This window comes from Spodoptera frugiperda, chromosome 12, assembly GCF_023101765.2.
Source record: "Spodoptera frugiperda isolate SF20-4 chromosome 12, AGI-APGP_CSIRO_Sfru_2.0, whole genome shotgun sequence".
Classification (NCBI taxonomy): domain Eukaryota; kingdom Metazoa; phylum Arthropoda; class Insecta; order Lepidoptera; family Noctuidae; genus Spodoptera; species Spodoptera frugiperda.
Genome location: NC_064223.1, coordinates 8,242,427 through 8,257,795, shown reverse-complemented (window position 1 = coordinate 8,257,795; position 15,369 = coordinate 8,242,427). Strand labels below are relative to the sequence as shown.

Genomic DNA, 15,369 nt, shown 5'->3' with positions numbered 1-15,369 from the left:
CTCGTGTTTCTAATCAGATTTGTAACACGTTTACCGTTAACATTGTTGCTAACTTGTGTTACTTTACGAAATATTGTTATATAGTACAGTCGTCAATGACAAAACCTGATTTTACACTACACACATTACCATGGTTTCATTTGTTTTTTACACCGAACCATTCAAGATCGTAGGTCAAGATAGCATTGTTTAAATACATACATAGATTCAATCTAAACAATATTTCGTAAAGAATCATGCACGAACATCAGAAAACGAGCAAAATAGCGTTATTTATTACGAATACTTAGATGATTATTAAAACAGCAATAACTCATCGAGTTGTGTTACCAACAGGATTGTATGATAGTGTTAGTGTTGTTATGTTGTCAGCTTGATCAGGATGTTTGCCGGTGTATTAAATATTCATTAATTACTGCGCGTCCTTCACCAGCTGTAATTAACGTAGGTGTGTAGTGTAGTGTGTACTCGGGCCTCGGGTGATTTCAATAATACTTCCCTTCATGTTTTGTATAATAATTGTATATTTTAACGCGGAATTATTAACAACGTAAATAGAATTTAATAACATTTGTATCAAAAGTCATTACAAAAATATATAGCAACATGTGTACAAACAACATTTCATTTCAAAGTGACTAGTTTAAATAACTAAGCTCTTAAAGAAGTACGTACAAAAATATTTGATTTAAATTAATAAAGTAGGTAATCTTAGGCTAAATATTTATGACGCGACGGCTGGCAAGTGGAACATTTGACTAATTCTTATATTACATACACACTAATATGGAATGGCAACAGAATCATTGTCCTCATTACAATTATTCATTCACACACATTATTCATAATGGGCGCGGATTGCTAAATAAGCTCGGCGACCGATGGGCTTCCCACCTTGTAGGGACAGGCGTCCAGCGACTGAATTCTTAGCACCATAATAATACCGCGCCGGGCCATTGTTCGGGAGAGAATCTAGGATCTATTGACTCAGCAACGAGTTTATGTCTTCCTTAAATACTTTTGGCGTGCGGTCTCTACTTCAAACGTCCCAAAATTCTCTCCCGTAAGTAACAAAGGCTTTTTTGTTGCGACATTCTATTTGTATAGTAAATGACTTTCTACAACACAATAGTTAGTCGATAGTCAGAAATGAATTTTGGGAACTTGAGTGGTATAACTCTGTTATTAAAAACTTTTGTTTCATGAATAAGTTTGAAAAAATGTGTGGGTCGTACTTATCGTTAATGTTGGTTCGACAAAGCATTCCTATATTAATATTTCGCAGAAGTGTGACTGTTGTTGTTCAGCTGTCTCCCTCTAGCATGACGACCTGCGCCCCCTTGCCGACGGAGTCCCCGAGTTTGAAAGGTGCCAGGCCTGCAACCACACCGTCCCGAGGAGAACGCACCACATACTCCATCTTCATGGCTATTACCACAAACAGGGGCTGGCCTTTCACCACCTGCGCAAATTGTTACAACTTACTCTCGGTTTCATTCAATAAAATAAATGTTTACAAAACACACTTAATTATTATAATGCGATAATTAATTAAAGCCTAAGTCATCATCTAAGTTTGACTGGGAGAATGTGACTTTGCGTTCGGCAGTCACAGTTACCGGCCAGTTGACCAACAATGCAGTCATTGCATCAGTGTTTCCTCAGACAAATGCAAATACATTAGTCAATAGGCGGAAACAATGATACATTATTTATGCATTTCCCGCTTTAGTTATCAAGAGCTGTAACAAATGAATGGTGGAGTTTATGAGGGCGATGACATTGACTCACTTTGTCCCCCTTGGTGACCAGTATCCTCTCCAGCACGCCGGGAGTGGGCGAGGACGCGCTGTTGGCCGCCGCCGCCGTGTCCACGCTGCTCGCCTGGTATTTGGGTCGAGGCAACTCCACTACTGTTTGACCATTCTGTGGAAAAAGTCACATATGAAGATGATTTGTCGCGTGGGCAGTGTTTGCTAACCGAAATATACATTTTTAGAGCTGGTGTCGTAATTCTTGTGTAATGGGCGGACGAAATAGAACTGGAGATACAAGTTGACGTAGGTAAGCAAAAGCGAGGAATTGTAGAGTCCAATGAACGCAAAACTAATTAGACATTTTGTTTGTAAAGGTTCAATGGCAGCACAATAGTATAAATTGATTGTAGCTGATGTAATATTTATTTATGAAATAAAACGTATCACTACTACTAATAAATTATTTTTGGATGAAGATCTTTGTATTGTGTTTGTCGACACACAAACATTCTTTGAATATTTTCCTAAGAAAATATAAGAAAATAATGCGATGTATTTCTCTGTTATCCGCGTGTAGTCAACAATAACTAAGTTTTTATGACATGGTCACCAACATTAGAACTTAAGACAGAACCAAATCTGCTGTAACAATAATAGCTTTGGTATTCGTGACCGGTTCATGAGTAGACTATCTATTTGTTATCAGTGTACGGTTTTCCCTTTCACTTTTTGTTTCAGTTGAAGCGGAAATGCCTTTTGGTTTTTTGTGAGCAAAAAATATAATCACTTTTTGCTACAAACATAATGACCCGAATATCTTGTATCTTGATAAACCTAAAATTAAAAGCGTGTCTGTGTTGTGCAGATATGGTTGTTAAATACAAACTAGGTACAGTAAACATACTTATTATTTAGGAATAAGGGGATTGATAAACTAAACTGTTTCCCACTAGCCTGTAGCAATTAATCATAATAGAACGATTCAATATGTACCTACTACAGAACTTCAAAAAATCATGTGTATGTCACTGATATGACACATAGGTATGTAATATAATCTCACGGTCCTCCGTATGGAAAGCAGTAAGGTACCAAAAGTGTCAAACGCAAGTTCACGAGTAGGTAAAACACGTTCTGTAATTTTCTTCTACTACTTTTGAGAACCTCTCCTGAAACACTTTCAGATTTCTATACACTAGTAATTACGTTGTCTTTTATCTAAAAAAATAACGTTCACTGCTTGACTGCACGGTTAGTGCAGTACTTGGACGACTGGGTGTTGAGCAACGTATTGTTAAGGTCGATTTTGACACGAAACAAATCTTATTGTGATCCACAAACTGTCGTTACGTGTCTGGCTTCGTGTGATATACATGTATGTCTGTGTAATTGTACGCTTCTCAACACACGTAGGATTAGATTTAGATTTCAGCCATAATCGTCCCACTGCAGGACAAAGGCCTCCCTTCTTCTCTCCTTCCACTCCTCTCTGTTTAAAGCTTTTTGCGGTTAATCTTTGCAATAGATGTCGAGTTCGTCACGCCGTGTATACGTAGGATACAGGAGAGAAACCTAGTGTAGGTTAAAGTAAAAAATATATTGCTTACCTCATCATACACATGCACCTGTTGGTCGTGGGTCAGTAGACCGACGTTGGTCTTCTTGTCTCCGATGAGCGTGTTCAACCGAAGCCCCTTCTCCGTGGTCTGTAGCGAGGCTTCCACCTGCCTCCACTCACCATCATTCACTCTCACGCTGTACGTGTTCGGGGCTGATTCGTATTTCACTGTCACTTTTAAGTCTGGGAACAAATAGCGATATTTTAAACTATGCATCTTAGATTACTTTTACATTGTTAATTATTATTTTATTATTTATTATATTTATTTAATTAGTGTTGTAGTTACTATTTTGGCCTAATAAATGTAACTATAATACAATTACATGTTTGTTTTATAAAAGTTGTTTGTTTGGAGATATACATAGATAATTCAATTTAACATCATAATAGCAACTTAAAGGATGGTGTATGATAATGATTCAAAGAATTGAACATTATGAATCTCTATCGAATATTATCGTGATTGCATAGAGTTGCATGGAACTAATACAAGAAATTCATATGAAAATGAAAAAGTACGCAAATTTGATGGATGCATGAAATAACGCGCAAAAGTTAGTTTACAATTGGATATTATGTAAAATAATAAATTACCTTTCTCATCAAACCTCAGTGGTATAGTTTTCTGCAGCTCATAGTTGGGTCTCCAGGACTGAGGCTGCACTGAGATTCCCTTCCAGTTGTCTTGGACAGTGCTTGCCAGTTGATTGGTCAGCAGCTAGAAAATACAAATAAATAGAATTACCATTTTACAACTGCAAAATACCTATCACCTAAGCGCGATATCACCCTAGCATTACGACGCTAGAACGTTGGACATAGAGGACACCGGGAGCTGATTTATTCAGGAAACCCGGTGTCCTTTTATATAGGCACTGACGCCTGGTGTTTTTCCACAAAAAGTGTGCTACCTTTAACTATTTGTCAGTCTAAAGGTATTTAATGGTTCCGGAGCTGCGGACAACGTAACAAGTTACCGGGGCTCCGGCTCAAAGCAGAAAAAGGAACGGTGGTTTTTAGTCAGTAAGAGTCTGACACTTCCTCCCGCTTCACACAAGGCGGAAGAAGTCATTGGATGATTTTCTCCCCTCAAAAAGAAAAAAGGCATTTAATGGTGCTGCGGTATGAAGGCAGTACTGTATACGTACATGTCCGAGCGCGGCCTGTATGGCGCGCGTCTCGCTGAGCACGGAGTCGCTGGCCGGGAACAGCTCGGCCTCGTGCTGCGGAATGAAGGCAGTATTGTATACGTACATGTCCGAGCGCGGCCTGTATGGCGCGCGTCTCGCTGAGCACGGAGTCGCTGGCCGGGAACAGCTCGGCCTCGTGCTGCGGAATGAAGGCGGTGTGCACGTCGCCAGACACGAACGCACTCGCACCGCTCAGCCGAAGCAAGAAGTTCACGTTCGTCTCGTTGAAAGTTTTCATTAAAATCTACAGCATATATTTTTTTTAGTTTTCTTACTAACTTATTTTAAAAGATGGAAATCGTTCATTCAGTTATTATTGATATTTAATGTCAATGCCCGTGTGTAACACTTTAAGTTGAAATATACCTATGGAGTAAAATATTAAAACTAAACAAGAATAGTTTACTATGTGTACTGTTTTACTTTATTTATTACGATTGTGTGAATTATTAAACAATGATTGAGATTATATAATTGAAGACTTTTCAAGCTCAAATTAAAAATGATGTAGAATTATTTTAACAACTTCAGATTGGAGGCTACTTTGAGAATTTTCAGTAATTAACAGTATGCTATCTACTTTAGTTCACTTACTTGGTACTCAGACAGCTTGGCCCTGGTTTTGGCGAGCGCCTCACTTCGGTCGCGACCCCAGACTACAAGCTTAGCGATCATAGGGTCGTAGTGCACTGACACTTCTTGTCCTTCACGCACACCTGTCTCGACCTGGAACAAAGTACATGTTATGAAAACACAAGAATTTATTATGATTGAGTTAAAAATTCTGTATAAAAGGTAAAAGGATTTTAGAGGACCAATTAATTATTTTGTGGTTTTGATCATTTTACACTGTATTTATTCCACAAATATTTCTTTTGTTGCAAGAACTTTTTCCAGAAGCGTACAAGTACCTCCATCTATCGCTTACAATACGCATTATTCGACGTTAGGTGCTACGGGAATAATGGCGGGGAAAATTGTTCGGAGATTTGTCAACGGGCGGCATAGCGCAGCAGCGAAGAGCTCCCTCTATGAAGATTTGGGGGCAATTTTCACAGAATAGGGCTCAGCTCCACAATATGATATGATGAGTCGCGCTGAGGGATGGCATAGAGAAAAGTTATATGTTATAAAGTGAAATGTAAGAACGTTTCTTAAAGTTTAGCTAATGTATTTATTTTAATTTTATGTACCTACCTCAAGTTATACAAAACTACGATAATACCTAGGACCTAATCCCTTAGGCTCTTATCCATCTTTAAGTAACATATATTATAATATGCTGTTACGGCAAATAATATTACTAATAACTTACCCTGACAAATTCTTCAGGGATGGGCTGTGTCAGGCGGTGCAGCGTGCCAGCTCGGGGTAGGAACCCGGCGCGAGGCTCCTCAGCATATATCCTGCACTCCACCGCGTGACCACGGCGAATGATCTGATCCTGCGATAGAGGTAACTGCTCGCCTGCCGCCACGCGTAGCTGCCATTCTACTAGGTCCGTTCCTTGAATGATAATTTATGTGATTTATTTGTGTGTTGCATTTTTCTTTCTATTTTAAGCAGCAAACTTAACAAACATTATTATTTTTCAGTCACAAGTAGTCTGTGTCCGACCGTTATTTAAGTAGTCGTGAGAAGTTTAGAGAAACAATTTGTGCCTTAACTTTGGCACTTTTTGTCATTTTGATAGTATAAAGATACATATTTTTATGGGGTTGTGCGTAACCGATGGTTCAAGGAATCGCTTACCATCATCTGATGGTTATCGATTAACGCCACTCATAAGCGTTCACTAATAAAAAATATACATAATGAAACTATTATATAACAACTAAATCTCCTCTCCTTACCAGTAATCATTTCAGTGATGGGATGTTCGACCTGTAGCCGTGTGTTCATCTCCATGAAGTGGAACTCGTGAGTCTGTCGGTGTAGAATGAACTCCACAGTGCCCGCGCCAACGTAGCCCACTGCCTTAGCGGCGCGGACCGCGGCCTCGCCGAGAGATCTGCGAGTCTCTTCTGATAGACCTGGCTGGAATATTCAAATGTTTGTTTTATTTTTTTTATTATTTTTTTTATTGTTAAATGGGCCGACGTTTGGCCGCTATCTCACCTGATGGTAAGTGATATTGAGAAATCTATTATTTTCTTAGTAGTATAACTGCTAAAAAGTAAATTCTCTACATTTACGAGTACTTTCATGGTAACAATAAAAAGACAAGATTCGATGTTGTTAAATACTATTAACATGATCCCACCATCGTGACCTGCTTCAATAATCAAATAACGATAGATGTCATATTTGACCATGGAGATGTCGGTTTTGATGACGAATGCTAACTAAGTCCATAAGAAATTGTACCGATTGTTAACTGATAAATGAGAAAGAGGTCTTACCGCTGGTGCCTCCTCGATGATCTTCTGGTGACGTCTCTGTACTGAGCAATCTCTCTCGAACAGATGTACAGCGTTACCGTGCATGTCAGCAAACACCTGGAACACGTAATAATTGTTTAAACCACCCAACATCCTTCTGATAGCGAGGACTTATTGGTATACTTGAATGTAAAGTTTATAGTTCAAAGATTAATCATTTATTCTTTAATTAATCTTTCAAGGTAGGTACATTTATATCAGCTGTTATTTTAGACACATTTTCTTATTTTATAACATACCTGAACTTCAACATGTCTCGGGTCTGTGATGTACTGTTCTAGAAGCATGTTGTCATCGCCGAACGATTTAAGAGATTCACGCTTAGCTGACTCCAGCTGCGGCAGGAAGTCCGCTTCAGTCATTGCTATTCTCATACCCTGGAAAAAAGAAGATAACACTTAGATTTTTTACAAACATGTATGATTATTACATAACTGTGATATGTGTGTATAAGACGTATCTTAATTGATAGTATGATTAAGTTTTCTTACCTTTCCTCCACCACCTCGCACAGCTTTGATCATGAGAGGGAATCCAATCCTCTGTGCCTCAGCCTGTAGTTTCTCAATGCTCTGTTCCTCACCGTGGTACCCTTTTACGATGGGAACTCCAGCAGCAGACATTATTGCTTTTGATGTGCTGCAAATTAAGTCACAATTATTAAAAAACTGCTATTTAAGCTTAACCCGTAATATGGCCAGAATGCAGATCCAAACAAGACACAATGGGTTTTCTATTGTGTTTTTAAACGAGAGGTTAAAGGATGTCCAATTAGCTATACAGCAAATATCTGCATGTCTACCAATGACTCCTAATTAGGGAATAGTTAATTTTTCTGTCAAAACTAGAAACATTATGAGAAAGCATGTTAAAAATAGGACTTTGTCATTTGAATAATTAACCTACCTCTTGATACCCATATCTCTGATGGCTGCGGGAGGAGGACCAATAAATATAACATCCTCACTGGCGCACTTTTCACAGAACTCCACATTTTCTGATAAGAAACCATACCCAGGGTGAATAGCTTGACTGTTAGACTTCTTCGCTACTTCTAGGATTTTGGCTGCATTTAAGTAACTTTGTGTTGATGGTGCTGGCCCTATATGGTATGCTTCATCTGCCTAAAAAGTTAACAAAAGTTACCAATAAATGAAGTAAACAAGTTTTTGACAAGATAAGTATTCAGCATGTTTAAAAAAAATTGATAAATATTTTAATGATAAATTAAAAAAAGAGCTAAGTGGAAAAATTAACCATAAGCTAATATTAATTAGATACATTTTTAACTGTCAAACATATTACCTGTCAGATTACAAAGACAACATTATGTAAACTGTTGTCAAGTACAAAATATGTATGCTGTCAGTAATTTCATTATAATATCCACACTTACTGCATAATATTAAAGTTTTAAGTACAAGAACAACTGTTATGGTAATACATTTCAATGACACATGACAAATACTTGAAAAAACTAGTAATTCCACTGAACATAATTATTGTATAAGTTGAAGAGTACATTAAAAATGGTGTATATTACCATTTCAACATGCATGGCATGTTTATCAGCATCTGAGTATACAGCGACAGTCCTCACACCCAGTTTCCGAGCAGTCTTCATCACCCTGCATGCTATCTCACCACGGTTGGCGATCAGCACTTTACTGATCTCTCTTCTCCGTACATCCTCTTTAAGTTGCTGGGCATGCGAGAACCTTGCAGGGTATTGCAAGCGCAGTGAAACGCTGCAAAGTAATGGTTTTTAATAAATATTCAGAGAATAACATGATCTTGTCTATATATGCAATAATAATTAAATTGTCGTTCTACATGTCTAAGATATTTTTCACTTATAATGAAAATGAAGCACATTTAAGTGTAAAACTCAAGTTAAAAATTATTCAGCAACTGAATGTATTCTGAATATAAATGTTAAATTACCATTAAAACACATATCAATGGCTTTATTATCTATAGTTTTGTATTAGAAAAATGCACTAAACTTACCCATTTTTATACAGATGCCTTATATAAGACATGGCTAAAATTAATAAGAGTTGTTACACAGCAATTAAAATCACAGTTTTTCTTATCTTCTTAGATAGGTCCAAATACGTGTTTCGTGATTACGTCGGTCGCAGGCCCAACCACGAACTGATAACGCTGAGTAACGATACTATCACCACCGAAATAATTATCATATTCTTATCAACTCATTAGCAATTTTTAACTTCACTCAGCTAACTTTTGAAACTTGTATGTTAGCAGTGAAAACTAAAGTTATGATAAAGTCTTACCACGATAACTGATTAGTGTGATCATTATAAAGGATTATTATGAATAAACATTTAGTTACATCATTTTTATTTGCGATTAAAATTCACTTACGATAACAAAACAAACTTTATTTACAGAAAGATTATTTTGTTTTGATACTGCAGGGTTGCCCATGTATTATTTTGTTTGTTAATGTTAATATTAAATAAGATTTCTCTAGGGTTTGAAATAACTTTATCCAGTTTTTGTTTTATTTTCTTATTTATTTTGGAATCCATTTTTGTGGTAAATTTTGTTTGAGGTCCATTACATACATATTATCGAAAATATAATTTCTGAACTTCATTTATACCTACTGGTAACCCACATTTTAACGTCATGTTTAAACGTCATTACTGTAAGACGTCAAAAACGTAAATAAGTTGGTTTACTTTGATTTTGTGCCACGCAAAAATGGATTTTTTGCTGTAATGTTATGGCACAATATAGACTGACGAATGCAATATTGTTATTATGAATTTGTGGTCGTTATTGGATTGCAAAGCGCCGCTCGTGTATTTAAATTAAGTGAGTTAAAACTGTTGAACAAAACAAGTAATTTATACTATTAAGTAGTAGATATGGATGTTATATTGTGTCCACGGCTCGAATAAGTAAAGCCGAAGAAGACTAAGATGGGTATAAAGGGTCTGTGGACAGTGCTAACACCTTACAGCGAAAAAAAAGCTTTACACGAAGTAAGCTCAATATTTTTCTTCTTTTCTAGTGAATGATTACTGCCATATACATTTTCATTAAACAATAATTTATTTATTTTACGTATTACAGATTAGAGGTGAAACAGTCGCTGTTGATTTATCAGGATGGATTTGCGACAGCCAGAATGTCACAGATTATCATATCCAACCAAAGTTATACCTGAGGTAATTAGCTACTATTAAAAAAAAAACTGATTCATACATAAATGTTGTACTCTACTTATTTACAGCTCATTGTTGTCTCAGTCTCAGGTTGTTTCTAATTAAATTTTTTGTAGTGTAGGTACTTAAATCTTGGTAACAACTCCATTCAAATAACTTCTTTATTAAGTCCTGTCCTTCTTTCAGGAACCTCTTCTTCAGAACTGTGTACCTGGTGTTGGCTGATATCAACCCAGTGTTTGTCCTGGAGGGTGATGCTCCAGAACTGAAGAGAGATGTCATGGCTGTCCGCAATGCTATCCAGTTCAGGGGAGCCGCGCCAAGGTCTGATACTGCAATAGCTAAGAAAAAACCTGACGTTGCTAGGAAGAGATTTAAAAATGTTCTTAAAGAGGTAAGTTCTTATTATTTGTGTTTTGATTAATTGTGAAAGAGTTTTATAAAAAAAATTGAAATAGTATTATGCAAGTTATTTATAAGATGTTTGCTGTCTACTTAACTTGGCATTTTCTTAATGCCCCACATCAATTTATTTAATAATAGCCTCTTATTAAAATTATTTAAAGATTTAATAACACAAACATATTATAAAATGCTTCACAAGCGTTTGGCTTGTGAAGAAATGCTATATTTTGTTTAACATTTTAATATGTTTTGCTTTCAGTGTGAATCCCTACTGAAGACTCTTGGTGTCCGCTGTGTGAAAGGCTCTGGGGAGGCTGAAGCAACATGTGCTCAATTAAATGCTCAAGGTGTTTGTATTTATTTATTTACTTTAATTAAAGACCAAGTAATTTTATAGTTACTAAAGCATCATTCGGGTTTCTAATTTGTTCTATGATGGTTTTTATTATCTTCATCCTCATTCTGTTTCTGTCAACTTCTGGACATCGGCATCTTATATCTGCAAAAATCCAGTACTCATATCTGAGAAATCATTGGCAGTGGTTGAATGAATAGAGCTGCAGAAGTTTCTTTAGAATGTTTGTGTACTCTCGTAAATATATTTGTATAATTTGCTATTGTTTTTAGGTGGTGGACGCAGTAGTATCTCAAGACTCTGACTGCTTCGCATATGGCGCTCGGCGCGTGTACCGCAACTTTAGCGTGTCTAACGCGGCCGGGGGTGGCGCCATGCAGGGCTCCGTCGACTGTTACGATGCTGACGCGATGTATAAGCATAATGGTATGTTTTAAATTGTACTGTGTAACAAAGTTTTAAAGCACACTTTGCTTTGAACAAAGTTAAATAAAAATTATTAAAAGTTAAATAAAACTTCAATCAATTTTGGTATAAATCAAAATCATTGTATATTTCAAAAAGTCTTACGTGTTTTTGTAATGTCCTGCTATGTGCTTTGTATCTTCTTTTTATTAAGTAATATTTTTTAAGTAAGTACAACCACAATGTTGCAGGTTTTGGTCGCAACAAGATGGTGGCGCTGGCTCTGCTCTGTGGGTGCGATTATGGAGTTGGAGCGTGTGGTTCTTCCACAACCACTGTCGTATCATTCTTACACACTATTCAGGAAAAAGATGTTGTACCTAGGTAAGTAAACTATTTCATAAGACAATGGTGAGGAAGAAGGATTTTATTCTTGGGCCAATAAGCCTTTAAAATTGGCATTAAAAAGTCACTTATAACATAGAATATGAAAATGCGCCTGGTCAGTAAGCTCGCTCGCTATTAGATGGAATTCTTAACATAACAAGAAAAAACTTGTATAACGCACTTTTAATAAGAGCACCTTTGGCAATCCCTTCTCGGGAAAAGGTGTGCTCTCATGAAAATGAAAAAAAAGTTTATATCTTAGGGAATTATTTTAGACTACTTTCTTGGGTGACGGATCCCGAGCGCTATGAAGAACAGAATCGTTGGCTTGCTGCCCCTGGTCGCTGCGAGCGATGTGGTCACTTCGGCCGGCCGCACGGCAAGACTGGCTGCCCCATGTGTGCCACGCACCGCGGCTGTAATGATACTGGACATAAGTGAGTATTGTAGATGTAATACATACATGCTGTAATGTAAGTGTTTATGTTTGTGGCACATGTAATTTTAAATTGTGTACAATTTTTAATAGTCTATCATCTAGCTAGGCACACATAAAATAACAGGAGTTTGCTTTATGTTGAACGTAAATGGAACGCGAGCGCGTGCGGCGCTTTGATTGGTCAGCTCGAATAAACCAACCAATCAGACCGCCGAACGCGCTCTCGTTTCGATCACTATAAAGTTAAACATCAGCTCATTCCTTAAAAATTTTGTTTTCAGAACAAAGGTGTCAGAAATAAAGCGTGAACTGTCACTTCGTAACCGCGCCCTAACTTGTGGGGCTCCGTTCCCTGAGCCCAAAGTAATGAAGGAGTTCATGAACAGACCTCCAGATAACATAGACCTTAATGCTTTGAAGCATCCTACACCAAGTTTGATACAATTTATTGTAAGTATGTTTTAATGTGATTGTGTATTTATATGATAGTGTAGATTTACATATTAAGTCTAAATTACCAAATATGTCAGTGCTGACCACTGCAAAAAGTACTACACAAAAAAACTTTATAATTTATGTTTTCAAAAGTTTTTGGATAGAACAAAATATATAGAAGTAAATAATAATTTTGGCCCTGTAAGTCCTGTAACTTAGCTTCTCTATTCTCCTTTTATTTCAGAAATTGATGACGTCCAAGTTGGACTGGTCAGAGCGATATTGTGTGGAGAAGTTTTTGCCTTTGCTTACGAAGTGGCATCTACAAGACGATGTGCCTGGCAGGAGTCTCAAACCTGTACTGATAAAGAAAAAGAGGAATCCGAGAGGTACACTTATGACACATTACCTTCTGGCAGCGGCTTTGCCTGTGTTATTTAAGACCGTAATCTAAGACCGAACGAACTATCGCATTTCTAATATTAATACGATGTTTTAAACTTTAGAACACCTATTGCGATACTTAATTTGCTTCCTCCATTCTACACGCACGTACTAGCTCTTTTATTATTTAGTTTGTATGAAGCATGAAGACTGTGGGGTCCAGTTACCATTTACTCATAAATGTTTACGCAAATGAATGTTCCAATAATTATTTTTGCTTGTTGTTATAAAATATCTTTTATTTGCTTTGGTTAGTGTCCGTTGCTATATGGAAACATGTTTCATAAGATTACTACGTTTTAGGTGTGCCGAGCTTTGAGGTGGTGTGGTCTGACATCAGTGGACTGTATGATGGACTTATACCTGATGATCAGTTTGAAGGTATATACATTCATTTATTCACTTTTCGTTTATTTAGAAATACATTTTTTATATACTTTTCTTCTCCACATAAATATTATTATATGCTTCTCTTCTTCATTAAAAATTGCAGAAGATGAAGATCCCTCAATAGTGTGGACTACAACGGAAAGACAAGATCTGATGCGCAAATACTATTCGGATCTAGTGGAAACCTACGAAGAGTCTATCAAGAAACCTGTCAAGGAGAAGAAGACTAGAGGACGCAAGAAGAAAGAAGACAATGAAAACGCTAACCCTGACAAACCTAAGAGAAAATATAATAGAAAGCCTAAAAACACTGACCCTGTTGGCAATATAAACGCGTCTATTAATACTCTAGGTCTAAAAAATAAAGACCCTAATACAAGCGCATTAAATGTCAGTGTAAAGGTAAATAAACTAAAAAGGAAAATTAAAACGAATACAAAGAAAGGACAAAAGACTTTGACTAGCTTCATTGCGAACAAAAAACGAAAGGCGAGCGAGAAATTAATGCAATCTCTTAGACAGAGCTTTAGAAATTTGTCCGTATGTGACGACTATGCATTACCTGATGACAATGATGCGAAGTTCGATGAATTCTTAAATGATAATAAAGAAAATAAACTAACTGCTCATAATTTATCTTTATTAAACCAGACTGGAGAAGAAAGTGAGGGTGACTTATCAGCCATTATAGATGGAATAGTTTCAAGGGCACCCGATGTTAAGACTGTGCCCATTGACAATAAATTAGTTAGACTAGTTTTCGAAAAATATTCCACACCTAAGAAAATGAGTATGCGGAAATCTGTACTGAATCAAATTCACAATAACTGCTCCACGCCTAGAGATAGTCCGGTTAGAAAGAATAGTTTAAGATTTAGTAATAATAATAATTCCATGATAAGTAAAGTGAATACTAGTTATTTCTTCGACAAATTGACGGAAGATGGCGATGCGTTTGAAATGTCTTTGGAACATAAGAGCGTTGTGCAGTTAGATAGTACCGTCGAATACAGTTTACCTGAAGTGTTTTTGTAGGTGCTGTTGAATGAGACTTAAAATATATTGATTTTGGAAAAATATGTTGTTTTATTGTTGAAATTTTTATCATATAATTTTAGCATTCACACACAACTATGTAGGTATTAGTAGTGGGCCCGAACAGACGGATCACCTGATAGTAAGCAACCGAAGTCGCCCAGTAAATACGTGAAACAGCAAAAAGTTACAAATTTACGAGTGCATTGCCAGCCTCCTTGAGGGGAAGAGGCAGGAAGGTGATTATTTTTCAGTACCCTACTCGCACTGTGGTATGGTATCACTGCGATCGAGCAGGTCTGTCTGTACCAAAGTTAATTTAATAAAATATCTTTGATACCTAATTGGCCTTAGATTTTTTCATAAATTCCCTCTTACTTATTTCTAGTCACATTTACACTCAAACTCGTATTGTACGCTAATAACCTAAACCACAAACTCAAACCAAAAATCGATTATTGGCGCTTTTTCTACTACATAATTACTTTCAGAAACAAAATAGATTTCTTATACCCGCAAGTCATTTGAAACAAATAGGGTTAACGACGACGGAAAGTAATCGCTTCCGTCAGATAATATAGCTGTAGGTACCTATACTGATTGCCTACAACTCCTACAAGGCATGATGGTGCAGGTTTAAAGTACTCGTCTACAGGTTCATAGTAATCTTTTGAGATTTTTAGTTTAAGGACCAACAGTATAGTTCAAATAGTAATCTACCAGTGCACAGTACACTCAGGGGCGTAGCTAGAAATAAAAATATCCAAATATTTTAAAAATTAGCAGCAACTTTAGGAAAATTAACGTCATCGGTAAGTACCCTCTTTGAGGCTTGAGAGACAGGGCGAGAAAAGTCAAAGGATGA

General features: G+C 36.8%; 2 protein-coding genes across 2 annotated transcripts; one reads left to right on the top strand and one right to left on the bottom strand.

The window, feature by feature from the left end:
- Positions 1-500: 500 nt before the first annotated feature.
- Positions 501-9,429, bottom strand: LOC126911256 (methylcrotonoyl-CoA carboxylase subunit alpha, mitochondrial). The gene is made up of 14 exons (XM_050697200.1): positions 9,020-9,429; positions 8,553-8,757; positions 7,916-8,133; positions 7,501-7,648; positions 7,249-7,386; positions 6,971-7,066; positions 6,422-6,605; positions 5,884-6,074; positions 5,152-5,294; positions 4,633-4,792; positions 3,973-4,096; positions 3,365-3,558; positions 1,792-1,926; positions 501-1,462 (listed from the first exon to the last, which is right to left on the bottom strand). The coding sequence occupies exons 1-14, from the start codon at positions 9,049-9,051 to the stop codon at positions 1,304-1,306; spliced, it is 2,127 nt and encodes a 708-aa protein (XP_050553157.1). The 5' UTR covers positions 9,052-9,429; the 3' UTR covers positions 501-1,303.
- Positions 9,430-9,740: 311 nt separating this feature from the next.
- On the top strand, positions 9,741-14,542 carry LOC126911262 (flap endonuclease GEN). The gene is made up of 11 exons (XM_050697287.1): positions 9,741-10,026; positions 10,118-10,212; positions 10,396-10,603; positions 10,874-10,963; positions 11,242-11,395; positions 11,626-11,758; positions 12,037-12,198; positions 12,482-12,650; positions 12,880-13,024; positions 13,383-13,460; positions 13,573-14,542. Exons 1-11 carry the CDS (start codon positions 9,964-9,966, stop codon positions 14,502-14,504), a joined length of 2,229 nt encoding a protein of 742 aa, XP_050553244.1. The 5' UTR covers positions 9,741-9,963; the 3' UTR covers positions 14,505-14,542.
- The last annotated feature ends 827 nt before the right edge of the window (positions 14,543-15,369 follow it).

Coding starts and splice junctions, on each gene's coding strand:
- LOC126911256 (XM_050697200.1), bottom strand. CDS start 9,051: ATGTCTTATATAAGGCATCTGTATAAAAATGG. Junction 6,606..6,970: donor TCATCGAGGAGGCACCAGCG/GTAAGACCTCTT, acceptor TGAATATTCCAG/CCAGGTCTATCAGAAGAGAC. Junction 1,463..1,791: donor TGGTCACCAAGGGGGACAAA/GTGAGTCAATGT, acceptor CAATTTGCGCAG/GTGGTGAAAGGCCAGCCCCT.
- LOC126911262 (XM_050697287.1), top strand. CDS start 9,964: ATGGGTATAAAGGGTCTGTGGACAGTGCTAACACCTTACAGCGAAAAA. Junction 11,396..11,625: donor CGCGATGTATAAGCATAATG/GTATGTTTTAAA, acceptor ACAATGTTGCAG/GTTTTGGTCGCAACAAGATG. Junction 12,199..12,481: donor TGTAATGATACTGGACATAA/GTGAGTATTGTA, acceptor TTTTGTTTTCAG/AACAAAGGTGTCAGAAATAA.